This window comes from Elaeis guineensis, chromosome 3 (assembly GCF_000442705.2).
Source record: "Elaeis guineensis isolate ETL-2024a chromosome 3, EG11, whole genome shotgun sequence".
NCBI classification, from domain to species: Eukaryota; Viridiplantae; Streptophyta; class Magnoliopsida; order Arecales; family Arecaceae; genus Elaeis; species Elaeis guineensis.
Window position 1 is genome coordinate 91,977,087 of NC_025995.2, and position 17,824 is coordinate 91,994,910.

Genomic DNA, 17,824 nt, shown 5'->3' on the forward strand with positions numbered 1-17,824 from the left:
TTGACCTAATCCTAATCAACTATTGATTAGGTTCAATCGACTGCTCAAAATTGGCAAGAGTTCTAATCTGATCTAATCAAAAATTTTAATTATAGCCGAATTGTTAGACCTAATTGTTCAACCCATACCCTCATGCTTAACTTAAAAATTAAATTCTAAAAATAATTTTAAGATTATATTTAAGTACATGAATTAATGGCTTATGATCTTGAAATAATTTCAGATTTAAACCTAATATCATATATCATATATATGGTTGTTTTAGATCTAAAAATTAACTATCATGTATCACATATATGAAAAATTAGACTAAAACTAACTAAGCACATATCACATACATGCAAATTAAATTTAAATTAATGATTAAAATAATTTAAAAATATTTTTCAAAAACTTCATTCGCATCGTATTAGAATGACCTTTACAGTATAAAGGGTAAACTTTATACCAGAATAACCTTATATCAGTTCGATGCGAATCTTAATCATTTTAATTTCAGATCTAATAAGAAGTATGATATATCTCATATATCAATTTTTAGATCTAAAGTTTATTAATTAAGATATTTTAAAAATTATTTTTAAAATCGATCAATCTTGTGTTAGGACAGTCTTTGCAGCATAAGGAGTAAACTTTATATCAGGATAACTTATTTCAGTATAAAGTTGATTTTTTTCAATTTTGCTTTCAGATCTGAAACTTATTTCATGCATGTTAGAAATCTGGCTCTGATACTACTGTTGGATTTCTAAGTGATTAGGCATGCAGATTTTTCATCTCATGAAAGTATGCGGCAGAAGAGTAAGATTAAAATAATTTTAATCTAATATATGCATGGATCTAATCATTTAATCACCTAAGGATCTTTTCTAAGCACACTATGAAATAAATCTATAGATCTAAAACCAAAAATTAGAAGAGTTCAAAAACTCTTACCTCAGATCACTTTCCTTCTTTGTTATTGGATCGGATCTGGTGGATGCTCGAAGTTTTCATCATAGTCGTGCACGCACCCAACCTTTGCTGGTATCCACATAGAGATGGTCTGATTGAAGTACCGAGGCTATCAGAGTGCTAGCACCTCGCAGACCTCGCTCGTTGGCTTGGATCTGGATTTTTCCTTCAAGATCTAGAAGGAGAAGATCCCTATGCGAACTCTTTCGCACTGAATCGAGGGAGATGGCTTCTAGAATGCCAAGAAGAGATGAGAATCTTTCTCTTTCCTTCTTTTTTTCTCTCTCTAATCTCTCTCTAGATCAGATCTCATCTGAGAAAAAGGTGGGGCATCAAGAGAAAGAAGGAAGGGAAGGGAGAAGGGGCGTTGAGATTAAACTTGTGGCAAGAAAAGAACACGCCAATCTCCCACGCACACCACACCTTCACATTCCTTCTTTTATTTTGTTGCACAAAACAATCTCAACACCCTTTCTAGATATGGATAGGATCCTCTTCCTTATTTGAAGCAAATTCAAGAGAAAGTAGAGTCCAAAGGGAGAGAGAGACCCAGAGAGAAAGGGCACCAACTATTGGCGCCCCTTCACCCTTCACGCACACAAGGGAGAAAAAGGGGATGCATCTTCACATGCCCCTCCCTCTATCTGGCATGAAATAAGAGAGAGAAGCCCAATAGACTTGGGCTTAGGCAACCTATTTTGATTGGATTTCAAATTCAGTTTAATTCAAATCCAATTCGAATCTGATTCGAATCACATTCGAAAAGGCTGTCAATCCTAATCTAATCAGGATTGAAATCCAAATTCAATTTACATAATTAAATTCAATTAGTCTTAAATTAAGTTAAATCTGATTTAAATTAATTAAGATTTGATCCATAATTTAATCAGATCCAATTGCATTGCAGCACTTGCAATTAAGTTCCTTATGCTAACAATTAGCAATTATTAAATTTATAACTTTTATAAATTAATCCAAATCATCAATCCAATTGATAATTTAATCATGATCCAAATTATTAATTAGGTCGAGCTCCTTTTATATGTGACCCCTCAGATTCTATTCTATCTGGTAGTGAGACATACCATGATCTCCATCGTAGTGTCATGGAAACTCCTTTTGATGGGCTAGAATGATTCCAACTCAATCCAATAAGGATTGTTGATCCAAAAATAATCTTAATGAGTTCTCATAATCTACCAATGATGCTTACCAGTATATAGTAGCAATCCAACAGAATAGAAAGATGAATCTTTAAGTGTACTTACCATATGATCGAGTTCTTCTATCGAGAGTCTCGACATGATGCGGATCATGTAAACTCGTCAAATCCTAAGCATCTATCATATGCAAGTCTTAATTAGCTTGAGTCCAATTATGAATCGCATTAAAACTCTTTTTTATTATCACGCTATTGTAGCTACAAACTTAAGGACTCAGCCTCTTAGGTTACATAGGACTACTCCTCAACTATTAAGACTGATAGATCTCCTATAAGTGCACACCTACTCTTACAATGAACCTATTATAGTCAATGAATACCGTAAAACTTCGAATGGCTAGGGACTATATTTATGTATTATCAGACTATAGCAATCCCACTATGAGAAATCGAGGCACCGTAGGTCTAAAAACTATTGACATAACTACAGCATCAAGAAAGTCATTGATGAGTGAGTAGATATCCAAGTGATTTCTTATTGTTGGTTACATTCAGTACAATTGTTCTCTAATAATCATCTGCACTCTCACTCCAGTATCCCCACACTGTAGACTCAAGATCCATCTATCTAAAAGAAAGCGATCCATGCATCGATCTTGATGGATCAATCACCATCTTCGTGATGATTCAACGATCGAAAGTAATTCAGAAGTTAATCTATAATGACACATATCTAAAATTTTTAACTCTTGAGAATATGTGTCATTAACCATTAACTCCTTGAACGATTCTTGGACACATTACTCTAGAATAAAAATAATTATCTATTTTACTAATTTCAATAAATCAAGTATAAAAATATATTCTAAAATTAATATAATATGTCAGCCAACAATTGACTTTCTAGGTCATACATCTAATAGATGTATGGGCTTTCCTAGCATAAGATATCTCACGTAAAAACATAAGAACGGGCAGTGGGAAGTGGTTGGCGTGAGGCTAAGGTTTGGCGCATGAAAAGAGAGAGAGTCTCAGTCAAACTGGAACCTCTCTAATGCTTTGGTCAAAACCTAGTCAAAATCCTGATCAAATAGGATTTGGTTACAACCAATTTGAGAAAAATCCTAGTCCAACTAGAAGCCCAATTAGATCTTAACCAAATTAAGAATTAGATGCAGTCAAGTCCGAATCAAATAGAAGATTGATCTTCCTTACAATTGGGTTATCTCATAATCTAATTAAGTTTGATCTAATCAATTCCAAACCAAACAAAATTGAATCCAATTCAATTAAACTTGATTTAAGTCCAATTGCTCAATCAAATTGAGCCAATTAGCAATCGAATTGCTAATTAATCCTCTTACAACTTACTAACTCTTAGTAAGTTTGATAATTGTAACAATTGTATTGGATTAATCATCAATCACATTGATAATTAGATCCATATGCGAATCATAATCGCATTTCAACCATCTGATCAGTCAAGAACCTCTTTTGTATGTGATTCCGTAGGTTCTATTTTATCTGGTAGGGAGATATACTGTAATCTCCATCACAATATCATTGAAACTTCTTTCAATGGATTGAAACGATTCTAACTCTGTCCATCAAGGATCATCGATCATCAAGATAATGCTTATGAGTCTTACAGTCCATCAATGATACCTAACAGTATGTAGTGACAATCTAGTAGAATAGAAGAGATGAACCTCTAGGTGTAGTTATCATATGATACAATCCTATCGTGCGTTCTTATGATTCCACGTAAAAACTTATTTTCACTAATCACACTATTTTGATCAAGAATTTTTAAACTCAGTCTCATAAATTGCATATGACTACTCTTTATTTATCAAAATCGATAGATTCCATCTAGGTACAACCTACTTCTATAATGAACCTACTATAGCCAACATGCACCACAAGAATTCGAATGGCTAGGGACCAAGTATATGTACAGTCAAACTACAGCAACTTCATCGTGAATAATCGAGGCACCGCAAGTTAAGGACCAGTCACACTATTGCAGTATCGAACAAATCACTAATGAGTGAGTAGACATCCAAGTGACTTTTTAAGTGGTCATGCTCAGTATCTTTATTTTCTAACAACTACCTGCACTCTCATCCAGTATCTTTACACTGTAGACTTAAGACTCGTCTATCCCGAAAGAAACAATCCGTGCACTAACCTCACCGGATCAACTACTATCTCCATGATGATCTATCAATCAGAAGTAATTCAGAAATAAACCATCAATGATATATGTCTCAAATTCTCAACTCTTGAGAATATGTGTCGTTATCTTATTAATTTATCGGATGATTTATGGATACAAAAATACATATATGAGTGATGAAATAACCTAATATTAATAATTTAATAAGTTAAAATTATAAACTATACCCTTAGAGTGTTTATTAATGTCAACCAACTTGGCTTCTAGGGCATACATCTAACATTTGCACCCCTACATATGTTTGGTGAAAGAAGGATGGATGGATAAAATTGATTCTCTCCTCTATTTGGTATAAAAAAAATGAAAGAGAGGATGGATGATATTTATATGATATTTTTACTAGACTACCATTTGATAAAATATTACTATTATTAATTTATAATACTTATTTATACTAAAGAAGTAAATAAAGAAGGAAACAATGTACAAACTTGTAATCATTATAATTTAATTTAATTTAATAAATAATTTAATAAATTAATTATTAATTAATTAATTATATATATTAATTATATAAATAATTAATTAATTTTATGATTTAATTTAAATAGTTAATTAATATTGTACAAATAGTTAATTAAAAATAGTAAATAAAAAGAGAGAAATAGAAGATAATTTTAATTATTTAATTATAACTATTGAAATTATGTACTAAAATTAAAATAATTAGTAATAAAATTTAGTAGTATATGATTAATAATATGTATAAAAATATATATAAGTGATATGAATGAAAAAGTAAAAAAATATTATAGTTTTGTCAAAAAAAATTAATGAGGAGTAATTGTCAATGCAAAAATCTATCCATTAATGCTTCATCCATCACATCATCTCAATTTAGGAGGATGTAAATTGATGAGTTAGGATGGATGGATAATCTTTCTTTTTTTATTCATCCTTTCTATAATTTTTTGAATCAAACAGTAGATGGAGATCATCCATCTTTTCAACTTCATTCATTCATCCTCTTATGACCCCAACCAAATATAGGATTAAAATTTTTCTTTATATTTTTAAATTTATAGATGATGGAAGATCTGAATTAGTAAAAATCAATAATTTTTTTTTAATTCTAGAAACCAAGGCGTAATTTCTCATAATACATTTAATATGATTAAGAAAAATAAGAATTATAGAGAAACATAAATTAACATCAATGACTATCAATTATTTTCTAGAGCATGACATGCTAAAGAGGACTAAAGACATAAAAAGGTACGTCTTTGAAGTTTTAGATGAAAAATTAAATAATATGCTTATCGATACGGATTGTTGTAAGTTCCAAAATCCTATAGCCATAAAAAAAATAATAGTTTATGATACAAATTTATAAAATAATTTATTTTATAATGAGGACCAATAAAAATATTAAATGATTTTAGGTACATATATTAAGAATATTTTTCATTTTGAGGGGCACTACATTATAAATCAAATTAAAATTGATTACTCTCATTCTTAAGTCAAGAGCTATAGTATCAAGTCTATCATCATTCTTCATTATCATCAAGTTTATAATAACTAGTTATTATAAAATTAATGATATTATTACAATAGCATATTTTAATTATTATTATCCATAAATCAAGTTTGAACTAGTTTGCACAGAGGTGTGCTAACTCTTGTTGATCAAATTATATATATATATATATATATATATATATATATATATATATATATATATATATATTCAGCTTTTTTCAAGGATTATACAAAACAGAATAAGTTTCTACTATGCAATGATGTTAAATGAAATAATTTTGACAAATTATATGTATGTGATAGGTCACAAGAAACATTTAAGTAATATCAATTTTATTTTATAATGTTATAAGAAATATCAACAAACCAATGGTTCATTAATTTTATCTCAAATGTAGAAAATTATTCGCACAATGATCACAAATCTCATCAATGGTCACTAATATGGATATTTTAATATAGAAATTTTTCAATAATTAAAATTTTATTTAATAATCTATAAATATTTTTTATCATGAAGAACCTATATAGCAGCTAGAATATTATTTTGGTGTCACCATGAAAATTTTGCAACGAGAAAATTTTAGATATTTAAAATTTTTCTCAAGCTATTTATCTAGTTCTCTATTTTAGCTTTGAATGCATATGACCTCAAAGCCATTTTACGGTCACTATATAAATTTTATAAATTTAAATTTTATTTTAAGAAAGCTTATATTATTCTCCATTTATCTTCCGTTGTGAGGACCTTTGACCGTATAACCATTTCATGATCACGGTATGGTTTAGCATGAACACTTTTACGAAATAAAATTTTCACTAAGGGATGTGTTAATAATTATCCATTCAGTTTCATGTTTTAACCTGTGGAGAGGCAGATGCAAGCAACTCATTTGTAATATTAACTTTCTATAGGAAATTAAAAGTAATAATTTTTATGTCAAGTTTGCATTGAAGTCGATGTGTCGTTTGCTGAATTCCATGTCGTAATGAACGCAAAGATTGTTACAGCTACAAACCTTGTACAATATTATCATCACCGCTAAATCCATTACTTCTTGACAAGGCCAACTCTTCTCAGCCCTACCTTCCCTCGTTCCAGTCCCGAGTCCAACGCAGAATCGCCCCTAGCCGGAGGTTTTCGCTCGCCGGAATTCCCCCCATTTTCCGCCGCCCGATAGCTTTCCTTCTGAGTAGGACGAAAAGGGGTGGAGAAAGGAAACAAGGGCCTTCTCAGATTCAAAGGTTCCAAAGTCTTTGTTTTTTCTGGTAATGTATGTTTTTCTTTCGTTTTTTGGAAGAAAATTGAGAAAATATGTTAATTATTGAGGGATTGAGGGCTCCTTAGTTAAAAACGCAGCGTAAGGATTAGTTTTGTAGTCGTGGAAGTTCTCATGATTAGTGAAAGACTAAAAATTGGCCACTTTGTTTGTTATATATTTATTATTGACTATAGGATAATACTCACCCCTATTACTTTTATTGTTAAACTACAACTCTTAAATTTCTGTCTGAGACTTGTAGAAGAATTCGCTCGAAAAGGTAAATAGCTGAAATATGTTATTCAGATGTTTTATTCAATCATTTTATGCTTCATTAAATTGGTATAGAGAAGATACCTTTTCCTATAGTTGTGGTTGCTGGCAAGTTTTTCAAGCATATTAGCCGCAGCTTCTAAAGGCTTCCCCATCAAGCTTGCTTAAAAATTTTAAAATTCTGAGGACTTTTGATCAAACAATTTCCTATACATGCATTTGAAGTCATATGCCATGATTCATTGGCATTATTATGTCTAAGTTGATCATCTATTTTGCTATAAATTTTGAATTAGTTGCGGAATATCTCAAAGTAGAATATTTGTTAGTTGATGATTTTTAGCAAACCAAAATAAATTTCAGGTGGCTGCTTTGCAGCTTCCGTTCCCATAAAAGAGAAAAGGATGATTTCTAGCAAACCAAAATACCATTCACTAGACATATCTGAATCTTGACCACATTTAGAAAAATTACAGCATCAGGTTATCGAGGATGCTTCTTTGGTTGGTGAATAAGTGGATTGCATAATTTCTCAAGGGACTTCCACCTTGTAACAAGCCCGAGCTAGAGAAATTCCTTGTAACAACACCAGTTATCAGATCCCGTCATTTCCTTTTCTTCTCTTCATAAGTGATCATCCCTCTCTTCTATCAAAGATGATATCAGGAGAAATTTCAATTCTATGTTGATGATTGCTGCCTCTAGGGGTGGCGACTGTACAGAACCACCCGATTCTTGCATTTCTCTTTCCACTCCTACGACTTCTTGTTGTGGTCTGATCGTTTGTTGTTGAAAAGATAAGCCATTTATTGTGTGGTTGGATGGTGAGGGTACTTCTTGTTGTGGCCTGATCTTTTGTTGTTGAGAAGATGAACTATTGATTGTGTGGTAGGATGGCAACAGTGACCTTTCAATGTCAAGATGTTCTTTATGAAAACTGCAGCGATTTGAGGAGCCTTGGAAACCATCTAGCTTTTGAAGGCGCTGCAACAGGTTTGCCCGAGATGACCCACTAGTTGGGGTGGTAGGCGTACTTGTGGACAATGGAGTTATGCGCCTACATTGACTATTCTCTTTCAAGTGGTTCCTGGCTGTGTGATGCCATTTTCTTAGGGCAGTTGCAACTCCCTTACTGAATATCGTAGGCCTCATGTTGGAACCCATCTGTTAATGACCATCCTGTCTGATCAATAATTTGTATTTACTGTTGGAATCTATATATTGCTATTCGAGTTTACCTGTGTCACCAATGCATAGAGGGGAAGTGTAACATAGCTACATAGAACCTGTATGAGGACACTGATCAAAATAAAAAAAAATTATTAGATATACTGCAAGAAGCAAAATCACAGAACATACTGTTACCTGTCTGGGTAAGATCAACTAGTTAATATAACTCCCACGTTGGCTTCATCTTCTTATTTTCATTTTCATTTACTTAAATGTCTGCTATGATCTTAGCTTACTTTCTTGTAATTCTGACTGATTTTAATAATCTCATATTGTTTCTTGAGTTGTTTGAAGAGAAAGATAAAGCAAAATAAAATGTTATCTGGTATAGAAGTTTCAAAGAATAGTTAACATATTTTGAGGATTCCATAAACTTTGTTCATGATGGATATTAATAGGATATTATAGTTGTCCTCACTGAATAATTGACATGCACACTCAAATATAACAGAAATTGGCCATTATGTTACAAGGTTTATTTTGTTGATTATTTCATATATTGTTTAATACATAAACCAACAAAATGCAATAAAGAGAGAGTAGGAAGCTAACCCCATGGAAAATCTGATGATGATGTCGTCTACACGCTGGTGGAAGCATGAAAGAAACCCGAATTCATACTGCAAAAATCACAGGTGAAAAATTGTATTAAAACATGATCAGTTTATTTCTTCTTCCATCGATGATTTCCTGACCAGTCAATCCCCCACCCCCTTGGTTGTGCAATCTGTTGTAGTTACAAAAGATCGGTAGATTTCAGAGCCTTACCCAGCTCCATGCAAAAAGGGCAAGCTGAAAGGCATTCTGCAAGACAATGAAGTATATAAAGGGTTAATCTAGTGATGGCGTGTCTATTATCTGGAGAAGATTATTCTTCTTGCAACCTCTTACAGGTTTTGTGCACCCTAGGAATCATGAATGGGACAGTACCTGGAAGAGGACAAAGTGGATGAGGTACAGCATAAACCGAGGACATTTGAACCAGAAGAGATCATCTGTGGGATGAACGACTGGCGCTCCCTTAACAACATCTCCTCGCTCCATGATTTGTGAGGCCATCTTTATTATTATCACCTGAAGCCTTGTTCCTACAAGTAGTATAATCTGCAAAAAATCTGCCTTGCATTAAATAACTCTCATGAAGTAAACACAATGATGATTATTATATTTGACAACAATGCGTCCAAGGTGGAACATTTGAGTAAATTGTTGTATTTAATCTGTGATGTATGATGTATCATTGCAACAGGATTAGATAATCAGGTCCGTGAAAGATAATTAGATAAATATGCTAAACTTCTCTAAAGAAAGATAAATATGCTCCTTAAGAAGGTGAAAACGTTGATTGATTTTGTATTAGTCTATCATTGCAGTATGATGTAAAAGCAATCACTTTAAGTGAATTTCTGAAAAAATACAAAGTTTCTTGAACTGTATTCACTTTTTTTAAAAAAGGACACTGAATACTTTGAAACTAAGCTGGCATTCTCAACTTACAATTAAGGGGATAAATGGATGCCATTGGTAGGAGTGCCAGCCTGCCAACAAGGATCACACAAATAATTAACTGATATCCATACAAGTTCTGCTATTTAGTGATGGTGTAAGAAAGATAGAGTTGCATAGCATTACCATGACTGTAAAATAGCAGGAAGAGTACTGCAAAGGACCACATTGGGGGGCTGCAAGTATTCAAAACATAAACAAGAAAGGAACAATTAGCCTCGTTAACATATCAGATGGCTTATACATATTATTATATAATCTTGTGAAAATTAACAAACACAAGCTGAGCTCTAAATACTGCTCATGGAATGGGTAGGTTGTATAACGAAATATATATGGAAAGATATTCTTACAAGCATGAATGTAACAGACTGTCCAATCTTTCAACCAGGTGCATTATTAATTCATTCTTTTATAGGCAATCAATCTGTATGAGAAAAAATCTTTTAAAATAACTTTCAGTAGTGTTTCTCAAAAATTTCTATTCAGAAACCAATAACAATGATAATGTTCGCATCATATGCTTTGATTCACATCATATGATAAAGTTGTCTTGTGGTAGTGGCAGAAGGAACCATGTAGTGTAAAATTCTAAACTTCCCAGAAAGGAGCCATGTAGTGTAAAATTCTGAACTTCCCACGATAATTATGCTAGAACCTTTCTTTCTGTTTGCAAGCATGGCCATCTTAGTTATGAAAGCCAAATTTTTGTTATATTTGGTAGTGTTGTATTATAGATATCTGCTGATCAATTTGGCAATTTAAAGCATCTTTCAGCTTAATTAAAGCATCTTCTAGCTACACTTGCCAACAATCTTAAGAAATTACATGCATGTCAAAAACAATGTCGCAGCATACCTGATCCCTACCACGACTTTCATATCTTCCTCCAGCGATCTCTTTATGTAATTTCGAAAGTCAAAATTGCTTGAGCTTTGTGGAGCTAAATGTGCCTGTAAGTTATCGCATTAGAATGACTTTCTCTTTGCAGTTTGTCGAATGCACTTACGTAGCTATCTGTTGCTACTAATGACTTACCATGATAAACCCATGTCGTAGTGTCAGATAATCAACTTTTGGAACTGATCTCACAAATTGTCTAAAGAAACACACCTGTCAAAAGGATTACACTTTAAGAATATGCACAAGTTTAAGAATAAACACCTGCAATTTGGCTGTTTTATACCAAATTGTTTTCATAAATGCGTTGTTGCATTTTTTGTGTAAGTCTCCTTGTATTATAGAGTATATCTACCAGTCTGTATGCATAACCCTTCCTATGGTATTTAGTCAGAGTCTCAATATTTTACTTACTGTATACATTGGGTTTTATGATGGGCTATTGAGATATTTCATTCTGTTCGACACGTAATCCTTGAAATTTCTTTAAGAAATCAAATAACAGAAATTCTTAGGACCGTGAAATCAATTTTATTCCATGTGCAAAGCAGATCCTGTGGCTAGGCTGGAAATAAGTAATTCTGTTTCTTCATTAGTGTTCGAATGGCCTATTGTTTAATAGATTAAGATAATTTGAGCTGTTTAGCTGATTATGTGTAATGGTTCTTTTCCTCTTTGTAGTGGTGACTAACAAATTGTCATTATTGACTTAGGGTGACGATCCTTACAATCCAGGTGAGAATGGGCGAGTTGCTCCAGAAGTTCAGGTGACGATGACCGAATGAAGTGTCTCTCGCCAATCGAAATCTGTCAGGATCTAAGAGTACAATTTCCACAACACAGACAGCAGTTAATAAGTATATTGAGATAATAGGTGTATGAATTCCTTTTGTGAGTACTTGAAGTTTCCCTTATTAACATACCGTGCGAAAACTGGTATTCTGCTGTCCTCGTCTCAAGCTCCCATGATTTCCAGCGTCTCATCTGCATCGGACGTTTTCCTTCAACTCAGATCAATGAAGGGACCTATTTAATGACAGGTATTCATGTTCACCATACCTTTAAACTGCCCAAGGCCATAGTGGTTATGCAGTAGAGCACATGGAACACTGCTAGAACGAAGACAAATATGTGGAGCTGGTGGAGGCCATCGGCAGAAATGAATGGAACCTTGTTCTGTAAGTCCATAGACCAGCTACTGTTAAGCTAATATACATGAGAATTTAAAAAGCCATGTTATAGTTTTCTCATATTTTAATCAAGCATGGTCCCTTTAGCTCTGCATTTCTAACATGAGAAACAAAAGAAGACAGAATATCGATTTGGATAGCTAGGGACACCTCAAAGGAGTGTCTTTAGATACCTCTGATATAAAAAATGATTGTGATCTGGATGGTAACGAAGTGCAAAGGAGTGTCAATGGGCTTGGCTTTGGTCTGGCTTTTCCAGAGGATCTTGAGCGGGTCGCCTGAACTTTACAAAGTGCAAAGGAGTGCCAACTTAACTTTACAAAGTTAGGCCTCTCAAGTCAGTCTTTTTCCACTCTATGGATTCCAAATATTCAAAGATTCGAGTTTGATAATTGTGGGCCTAACATGACATCATCACATTTACAAAGGAAAGAAAGAGAGAGGGCGAATGACAAGCCTGGTGTTGAACATGCCTGCCAAAGGATCCAAGGAGTCATTAAATTTCGACGAGCGTGAGAGCGAAAAGAATGATAACTTAGGTGGTCATTTGATTATTCTTGAAGAATAATGCTAAACCCATGAAGTGCAATAGAGCTCCGTTCGTGCCAAGGTGGTCATGCGCTACATTGTTGTAGCTATGACATTTGAGCTAGTAGATCAATTAAGTTTATATTGGATGAATAATTGTATGTCTTCTAGTTGGGCCCACGAGCTACAATGATGGGTCTAGGAAATTTTGGATTTAGGCTAGGTCCAAACTGGGGCAAATTATATTATGCACCAGGTGCACTGGTATTAAACCGTGCACCCGGCAATCATTGAGGCCGACAAGCTCGTCATGAATGAGAACCACAAATGCATCTCGGTGATTGGGTGCATGTGGTGCAGGATATAATTTCTCCTGGATTGGATCATCTCCTGGATGTGGTTCTCTTCAAAACTTTCTATCATTAATATTAGATCGAAAGCTTAACTTTACATACTATATCAATGATGGGGACATTCATGCTATGATTGGTTAACCAACCAATAAAGAGCTAACTTGCCTTGGCACAATATTTGTTCGGCTCCGCTCCGCTGCTCAAAGCTCGTCGGAAACTGGCCATGGATTCTGAATCATGCACAAGCCTCCGGCCGGCATTACTTTTGTCGGATTCATGGCTCTTGGAGCCACCATCATCATGGACCTCCTCCTTGCAAGGGTGCCATGAATCGGCAACACTCTTTGGCACGCATATCTCGGTGATGATGCCCTGCCCAACTGTCAGAAGCAGTGACATGAAGCCAAGCAGCATCAGTTCTGTCACAAGGGGAAGAACACCATCAGTACGCACTTGGTTAGTTTCGGTTCTCATGGTGTGTGAGAAAGTTATACATGTTGATGGAAGTCTTGGAGAAGCATACCAGATTTGACCTTTTCGAAGGCTTCACGGAGAGCCTTTTTGTGATGTTTTTCTAACCACTGCAGACAACCATGAAACTTTATTTTTTTAGATTGAAAAAGGATTAAATTATCCATATAGCAAAATTTGTGCAGTGTTTGGGATGATTAGCATTTAGCTCGAGTGCTCAACTTACCTTGGATGAGAGGTATATGCCATGTTCAATGATAATGGAGATGACTACGAGAACAGCGCATATCGTCGCAACTGCCCACGTTGGAGTTTCCTCTAGATTTCGTCCACTTTCTCCTGCACCCATGCTCGTATTGCACCTTCAAAGGATTCAAGCAATAGGCTTCTGGAAAAAGGGAGCCCAACTATAAGTAGGAGCCCATGAGAGCAAGGACTTTGGGCGAGCATTGACCGCGGAATTTTCTTTCCTGGGACTGTCGTTCGTGGAATGTGTACCTCACGTGTCGAATCCGTGTGGAGAGACACCACCGAACAAGGCGGAAGGAGATCGATTTGTGACCGAGATCACACTCTAAACTTGGTTATGGCCCATGGGTGTAGTGCTGCCACGATGCATTTTACTCGCCGCCGCCCACCGGGAATCAGGTTCTTGTGGGGTCGACCCATCGAGGCGCATGGAGCATCCATTGGCCCCAGCAGCTTCCGAGAAGCCTTCTGCATCATGGGATGGTCATGGTCAGGGAAAATTTTTCCGACCTCCGTACAGAATTTTTCCAACCTCGCCTTGGAGGTTCGCTAATTTTGCGACACTTTCTTTGACCGCAAAAAAAAAAACGTTCAAGAATAAATTTCAATGAAGAGCCGGCAGAGCTGGAGCGGCTGGCCGGGTCCAACCATTTGTTCTGTACCGCACCACACACAGGCAAGCTTTGATCCTCTATTTTCTCAGTCACGTGGCTTGGACGTCGCTAACAAAAATCGTATGGAAATATGGAGTTTATCTTGTTTTCCATAAAAAAATAATTTTAAAAATTAAAATTTTTTTCTACCAATGGATCTCTATCTCATGATCAAAAAAAAAAAAAAAAAACTTTCTCTTTTAGATTCATTTTTAATTTATATCATTTATCAGTACGTACTATATGTTCATATGACATACATCAAACAAATTAATCATCAAATTAATATGTACATCGAGGTAAAGTTAATATATATTTTTTATAATATAGAATTTATATATAGTACATAACCAAATGATATATACTCAATAAATTAATCATTTAGTAAATTAATATATATCTCCAAATAAATTATTACAGTTTTCAAAATATTATGTTTATCAGCACATATTATATTATCAAATTATATATACTACAAGCTTTTTTGATACATATATGGTAGTAATTCAACAGATATCTCCAAATAAAAAGCATGTTCTGAAAACTATGATCGATTTACTTTAGAGATATGTATTAGATCAATATTAGATATGTATCAAAGAAATTTATAATATATCTTAAAAAATCGAGTGTGTATTATGATATTATGTAATATATATTAGTAAACATGATATTTCAAAAATTATAATAATTTATTTAAAAGTATATATTAGATTGCTAGATGATTAATTTGTTAAATACATATAATTTGACTATATACTTTGTATTGATGGACTCTATATTTTAAAAATTATCTATCAATTTGTCATGAGCTGTGTATTGACTTGCTCGATGATTAATTTATTTGATATGTGGTACTTGATCATATAATATCTATCAGTAAAAAATATATCATAAAATGAGAAAGAATGAGAATCCTATATTTTTATTTTTAGTTATAAAAGTGACGGCTCTACTAGTAAGAGTCCATGACTTTTAAGTTTTTTTCTTTAAATAAAAAGTTCACACGCAATGCCTGCCCCATATGATTTTTGTTCAGCCGTCACACCTAAGACCGCATCATGTTGCAGAAAAGTATGCTTCGCAGAAGGATCATCTTTCTTCTGAAAGCAAACTTGATTGTTACTGCTCTTGCAAGAGATATGAATTTCAATTTAAAAAATAATAGAAAAAAAAAAAAAGATTAACATCAGCTTTGGTCAGGGTTCAAGCATGCCCAGTAACACGCGCTCCAGTTAGTTTTCATTTCATACATGCTTGGATCTCATAAAGAAGAGATGTTTTGGCCACAATTAAACAATCTTATTATTTTTTTTTTTAAAAAAAAGGCTTAGCCCCTCAAAACGTGGAATCGCAGGAGCAACCTCAGTTTGTGAAGTGCGAATAACATGCACCATATCGTCATGATCCACCTTGACAACCATAATTATCACAGAAAACACTGTTGACTGAAAATTTCCAATCTAGTCCAAAACTACCACGGTTGCACTCAATAATGCGTTTAGGATGAAGCATTTGGCATCTAGGGAATCTGTCCTTGGTCAAGCATGGGGGGAGAATAGGTGATAACTAGTTTCACCATGTTTCCCGCTGCAACGAAAAACCAACCAACCACGTCACCTTCATCGGATGAACCAGAAACAAAGATCTTCGATGAATCAAACTGGTGTGACCATCCGTTTGTAATCTAAAAAAGAAGAAGATATGCCTTGCTCCAAGAAATCTATGACTTAAGCTTTAACACATCCAAAAGAAAAAAAAAATATATATTGGAAAGATTGAACTTAATTAGAAAACTATCCAATTAAAAGTCCAGAGATTTATTCCTTAGCATATTCTTGATTATTCTCTGACATATTCTTGTTATTTCCTATCTATATTTGGGTCTACATATTTGTATTTATAGGTCCTTGTACGCACTCTTGATTGTAAGAAGAAAAAATAAAAATAAATATCTCCTTCTCTTTTTCATCATGGTATCAGAGCACTCAGGTTCTGATCCATTTTTTTTTCCCCTTCTTAAAACCTTTCTCTTCCATTTTTTTCCCCTTCTTAAAACATTTCTCTTCCCTCCACTGCTGATACCGCCTCTACCGTCGCCACCGCTCCTTCTTCCTCCTAATTCACGCTGCCGCCGCAGCCACCGCAGCCATCGCAGCTCCCTTCCTCCCCGGCCGTCTCCGTCGAGCCCATCATCCCCACTATCGACCCGTCGATCTCATCCGCGCCGCCTCCCACGACTGGGGTTTCTTCCAGATCACCAACCACGGCATCCCGCTCCTGGTGCTCTACCGGACCATCGCTGCCGTCTGATCCTTCCACGAGCTGCCCTCCGTCGAGTCATCCGCAACCCCTTTCTTCTCAGTCACCGCAGCCCCCTTTCTTCCCGACCGAAATCCCTCCGAAGCCTCCGCTTCCGTCGAGTCCATCCGCAGCTCGCCACCGCAGCCCCGAAATCCCTCCAACGCCTCCACCAAAACCTCTTCACAGCCGAATCCCCGACACCAACCATCGTCTTCCTTGCCGACGGCATCACCCTCAACAATCCCGTGCTTCACGGGATACATAATCGGTAACAAAAAAAAACTACAGTTCTTTCTTTTAATCTTTTATTTATAAAAAATAAAAAAAATAAAACAAAATAAAACAAAATAAAAAAAAAATAAAACAAAAATAAAACAAAAATAAAACAAAAATAAAACAAAAAAATAAAACAAAAAAAAAAGAAAAAAGAGAAACTTTTATGGCTAGATACTTAAGAAGCCTGCAGTTACAGTGTGTCCGGTGATTCGTGTGTTTGGTGATTCATTGATAATGTGTTTCAGGTGATTCGTGTGTGTTGTGATTCATTGATAGTGTGCCAGTGAGATTATCGTTCATATTTTGTCTGTATGGCCAATCCAATTACTATGCAAGATCTTGAAGGTCTACTGGATCGGCTTATTACAGTTGCCACTCGATCAGGGGGTTCGTCAAGAGATAGTGGATCGCTGAATGCTCTTCAAGTGGCTGTAAAACTTGATGGCCCAGCGACATATTTACAATGAGAGAGGAGCACTCGTCTACTTGTACAAGGACGAGGTTTGGAGGGATATCTCATCGGCACAAAGAGGAAACCTGAGCAGGATATGGCTCAATGGAGAATGGAGAACTCTGCTGTTCTGGCATTTCTTCTAAATACCATGACACCGAATGTGGCCAGAAGTGTGCAACTGCTGGAGACTGCACAGGAAGTCTGGGAGACGGTGGCCCAAATATTCTCACAAAAGCAGAATTCTGCTCAAGCATTTGAGATCCGTTCTCAATTACGTCAGCTTCATCAGGGAGATTTATCTATCACTGAATATGCCACCGAGTTGAAACGTCTCTGGT

The 17,824-nt window shown here is 34.9% G+C and overlaps 1 protein-coding gene and 1 long non-coding RNA gene across 2 annotated transcripts; one reads left to right on the forward strand and one right to left on the reverse strand.

Moving 5' to 3' along the window:
* Positions 1-7,762: 7,762 nt before the first annotated feature.
* On the reverse strand, positions 7,763-13,922 carry LOC105042067 (MLO-like protein 6). The gene is made up of 15 exons (XM_073253979.1): positions 13,777-13,922; positions 13,603-13,660; positions 13,245-13,498; positions 12,068-12,184; positions 11,932-11,992; positions 11,737-11,825; positions 11,147-11,221; positions 10,967-11,061; positions 10,235-10,284; positions 10,100-10,140; positions 9,533-9,706; positions 9,371-9,406; positions 9,155-9,222; positions 8,611-8,671; positions 7,763-8,536 (listed from the first exon to the last, which is right to left on the reverse strand). Exons 1-15 carry the CDS (start codon positions 13,897-13,899, stop codon positions 7,997-7,999), a joined length of 1,842 nt encoding a protein of 613 aa, XP_073110080.1. The 5' UTR covers positions 13,900-13,922; the 3' UTR covers positions 7,763-7,996.
* LOC140856510 (uncharacterized) lies at positions 8,531-12,071 on the forward strand. The gene is made up of 3 exons (XR_012139766.1): positions 8,531-9,421; positions 9,512-9,651; positions 11,722-12,071. It is a non-coding gene; the product is annotated as an uncharacterized lncRNA (long non-coding RNA).
* Positions 13,923-17,824: the final 3,902 nt, after the last annotated feature.

Bases quoted from the DNA above. Each gene is read 5' to 3' on its own strand.
- LOC105042067 (XM_073253979.1), bottom strand. From the start codon at position 13,899: ATGGGTGCAGGAGAAAGTGGACGAAATCTAGAGGAAACTCCAACGTGG. The intron at 11,993-12,067 runs GTATGGTGAACA...CGTCCGATGCAG, and splicing joins TGGCCTTGGGCAGTTTAAAG to ATGAGACGCTGGAAATCATG. The intron at 9,707-10,099 runs GTAAGTTGAGAA...GATTTTTTGCAG, and splicing joins ATCCATTTATCCCCTTAATT to ATTATACTACTTGTAGGAAC.